This window comes from Propithecus coquereli, unplaced genomic scaffold (genome assembly GCF_000956105.1).
Source record: "Propithecus coquereli isolate 6110/MARCELLA unplaced genomic scaffold, Pcoq_1.0 Scaffold146, whole genome shotgun sequence".
In the NCBI taxonomy this organism is placed as follows: domain Eukaryota; kingdom Metazoa; phylum Chordata; class Mammalia; order Primates; family Indriidae; genus Propithecus; species Propithecus coquereli.
The window spans coordinates 4,300,482-4,304,152 of record NW_012138969.1 but is presented as its reverse complement, the minus strand read 5'-3'; the positions used below and the strand labels follow the sequence as shown (position 1 = coordinate 4,304,152).

Below are 3,671 nucleotides of genomic sequence, written 5' to 3'. Positions count from 1 at the left end.
TCTTTAAGCATGGTAAACTAGAATAACACCATCTCCAGTAATGACTGCTGCTATTATAACACTACAGATATTCATGACAATAATAATGCTATTTACTTTTTCTTGAATTCCATGGTGTGCCAGACACTGCTAAATGGAGAGAGAGAAAGAGAGAGAGAGAGATGCACATGCAAGATATTTGACTAATGTCTTCAGGAGCGATGTGAAATGTTTACAGGAGAGTTTCATTGTCTCCATTGATGTGTACACATAGTATAGTTCAGTACCTTGGAAAGTGCTTAAGTTCTCAGTAAGTGGAAGAGCTGAGATTTAAGCTCAGCTCTGTTTGTTCCACGGCCCATGCTCTTAACTCTATACTGCCTCTCATCCCACCAGACAAGCAAACACAGGTATTTCTGTGACCCTTTATGGGAGATGGGAGCTGTTCAGTTATGAAATTGTGGTCTTCACAGTAACTGTAATGTCTCAGCATCCCTTCTTTCTCTTCTATATTCTTTCTTTTTTTTTCTTTTTCTGGAGATAGAGTCTCACTCTGTTGCCCAGGCTAGGGTGCAGTGGTGTCATCATAGGTCACTGCAACCTCAGACTCCTGGGCTCAACCGATTCTCCTGCCTCAGCCTCCCAAGTAGCTGGGACTACAGGCGCATGCCACAATGCCCAGCTAATTTTTCTATTTTTTGTAGAGACCGGGTCTCACTTGTGCTCAGTCTGATCTCAAACTCTTGGCCTCAAGTGTTCTTCCTGCCTTGGCCTCCCAAAGTGCTAGGATCATAGGCGTGAGCCACCACGCCTGGCCATACCCTTTTGATGTAGGAGATTTGGGTTAGTGACAAGGACTAAGTAAAACATTGGGGAAGAAAAAGTGAAAAAGAAATTTTAAAGACCTTCATAATAAATACACATATTTGTCTTGAAAATTATCATAGAAAAGATTTAAAACAGCTTTCATTTCTTTAACTATGACACATCTACCTTGTGCCAAATCACCGCGTGCTTTCCAGTTAGTTCATGACTGGGTGGGGTGTTTGAGAAAATCATGAGGACAACTAATGATGGCTTCAGGAGTGTTAAGGGGAGAGAAGAAACACTGTAAGTTGTATATATGTGATGAATCAGGGTTAAATCGTAGATTCTGACCCAAGAGGTTGAAAAGAAAGAAGAGAGGAGGAGAGGTGAACAGGACAAGGATGAATGACAGTCTCCTCCTGGAGTATCCAGAGCTAATTACATTTGACTTCTTGGATGGGATTTTTTTTTTTTTTTTTAGCACTACTGTTTGTCTCTCTGGGGACCTCTACCTTCCTCTCCTCCTTTTCCCAGTCTTCCCGTGCTGCCTAGCTGGCCACCTCCATTCTCCCTGAGAGACAAGTGGTATTTGGGTTTTGAAAAACAGCGTTGAGAACAAATTCCCAAAGCAGGTGTCAGTGGGAGTTACTTGAGCAAAATAGCTGGGGGCAGAGATTGTTCCTCAATTGCACATTATAAAACTGTTAGGGGAAAAAATGTGTTCCATTTAGCATACATTGGATAAACCGAAGCACGTTTAATGTAGGCTGAAAATTGTCTCAAATGGCTGGAAAAGTGACCCAGTAAGCCCTCAGTGGTACAAACATTGACTTGTGAGAATAGATCCTGATGTCTAGTGTGTTTGGGGGAGGAGAATGCATATGTAAGAGCGCCCTTCTCTTCCAAAGAGATGGGGGGTTGGCCTTGGCTCTGGGTGGCGCTGTCTGAGAGGTCACCGTTATTCACTATCTTTGGATAAAGGTCTCTGAGTCTTCCCTTTTTTTCGCATAAATTGGCACAGCGACCACATTCTAAGCCCAGTGGCCAGCAGCAGATTAATGCACCTCACTCTGTAGCCCAGAATATGCTGAAATGCAAAAGTCAGTTTCTTTTTTGCTTTTCCAAGTATCCAGTGTCCTGACTTTCTCCATCCTATTGTCCTGGACTTTGTTTTAGCTACTGCACAAATGGTCACTTTTAGATGGGATTTGGGTCTGTTGGATGATGTATATACGCATGTGGATGTATGTGTGTCCATTCTCACGCACTCTAGGTTAATGAAATATAGACCTTCCGAGATTTGACTCTCTGGATAGAAACATATCTAAGGAAAATAGACGTGCCCCTCTTTGACCTAAACTGCTTGTAAATTCCAGGGCAGCATATGCCCAAGCCATAAATGATGTCTTCTGCAAATTCGGATGTTCCCATCATGACTACCTGAGAGAGGAAGAGAGGGGTGACTCTTTCCCTGCACTCCTGCTGTGGGATGATGTCTTTGACAGGCCACTTGAGTACTGTGGTGACAGGTACCATGGAAATAAAGAGACCACATTAGATGTGGGAGGATCTGTGTGCAGGAAGAACGACTTCAGCAGACCTTGCATTCTGTGTTACGCTCGGACCTTGCTGGCATTGGTCCCCTCTGCTGCGCTGCACTGGGGCAGTGGAGAATAATGACTTCTGCATGTCAGGCCACGAGCCTGGTGTCCACCAGCTCTCTGGGTTTGAGCTGTCCGCTTCAGGGACAGGCTGTCAGGAAGAGCTATGCATGTGGCTTTGCCAACCCTCGTGTTCTGGACATATCACACAGCTTGGTAATGCTTCTTATTGTCTGTTGTTTTTCTCCTCAAGGTATTTGGAAACATAAAATTAGATGAGGAGAGTCACATCAACCGGCACAACAACTTCCGGAGTTTCTTTGGGTCCCTAATGCTACTCTTCAGGTACCTGGATGCATAACTGTTGCAGCTACAGCTGTCCTGAGGGGCGGAGAGAACTGGTCTGCCTCTTCCTCCCTTTGCCCTTTGTCTCTTTACTCTGCTTCCTTTGCTCCTATCAGGAGACACCGGTGGGAGGGGGAGGGGCGGTGCCCTTGCCAAACTGCCCCCCTGACATTAGAAAGTTTCATCTTGCCTATGGTCATACCTCCCTGAACATGCCTGAGCTCATCCGATCTTGGAAGCTAAGCAGGATTGGGCCTGGTTAATACTTGGATGGATAAAAGCTTTATCAATATTTTCAACTCAGTAGCTAATTTGCAAATTTCAACTTCAGCATGTCCTCCGGGGCTTTGGGAGCGGTAAGTGAGGACAGTTTTTGCAGACCAAATTCCATTTAGGGCCTGAAACCTCGGATGGCCAGGTTTACGTGGGGTCCTAGACAGTCCTACCACTGTCTCCACTGCCAGCAGCGGAGACCCCCAAGTGAGTCCCACTGGCACTCTTCGCCTGGCTGGGAAGCACTGCAGGGGCAGCCGGGCAGAGGGAGCCTGTCGGGCTAGGGCGAGAGAAAGGATGGGCGCGCTGGGGAAGAGGACCAGGATGCCGTGGGGTGTGCAGACCTGCTCCTGCTAACCAAAATGTCTTTTGGGCGCAGGAGTGCCACAGGTGAGGCCTGGCAGGAGATTATGCTATCATGCCTCGGGGAGAAAGGCTGTGAGCCTGACACCACTGCACCGTCAGGGCAGAACGAGAACGAGCGCTGCGGCACGGATCTGGCCTACGTTTACTTTGTCTCCTTCATCTTCTTCTGCTCCTTCTTGGTGAGTAACATTGTGCTCTTGCTGTGAGATGCGGCCCATCCCATCCCACCCCCAGCCCTTCTGATAAACAGACCAGAGATGTTTGCTTCAGTGTGAGCTCCTGTCTCCCTCCCCCTCCCCC

At 47.0% G+C, this 3,671-nt stretch overlaps 1 protein-coding gene across 1 annotated transcript in view; it reads left to right on the top strand.

The window, feature by feature from the left end:
- CACNA1E (calcium channel, voltage-dependent, R type, alpha 1E subunit) overlaps positions 1–3,671 on the top strand; it is a 421,935-nt gene that overhangs the window by 389,567 nt on the left and 28,697 nt on the right. The window contains exons 37-38 of the mRNA XM_012639976.1: positions 2,641–2,732; positions 3,385–3,550. Coding sequence (XP_012495430.1) covers positions 2,641–2,732; positions 3,385–3,550 — 258 coding nt within the window. The remainder of the gene's footprint in view (positions 1–2,640; positions 2,733–3,384; positions 3,551–3,671) is intronic.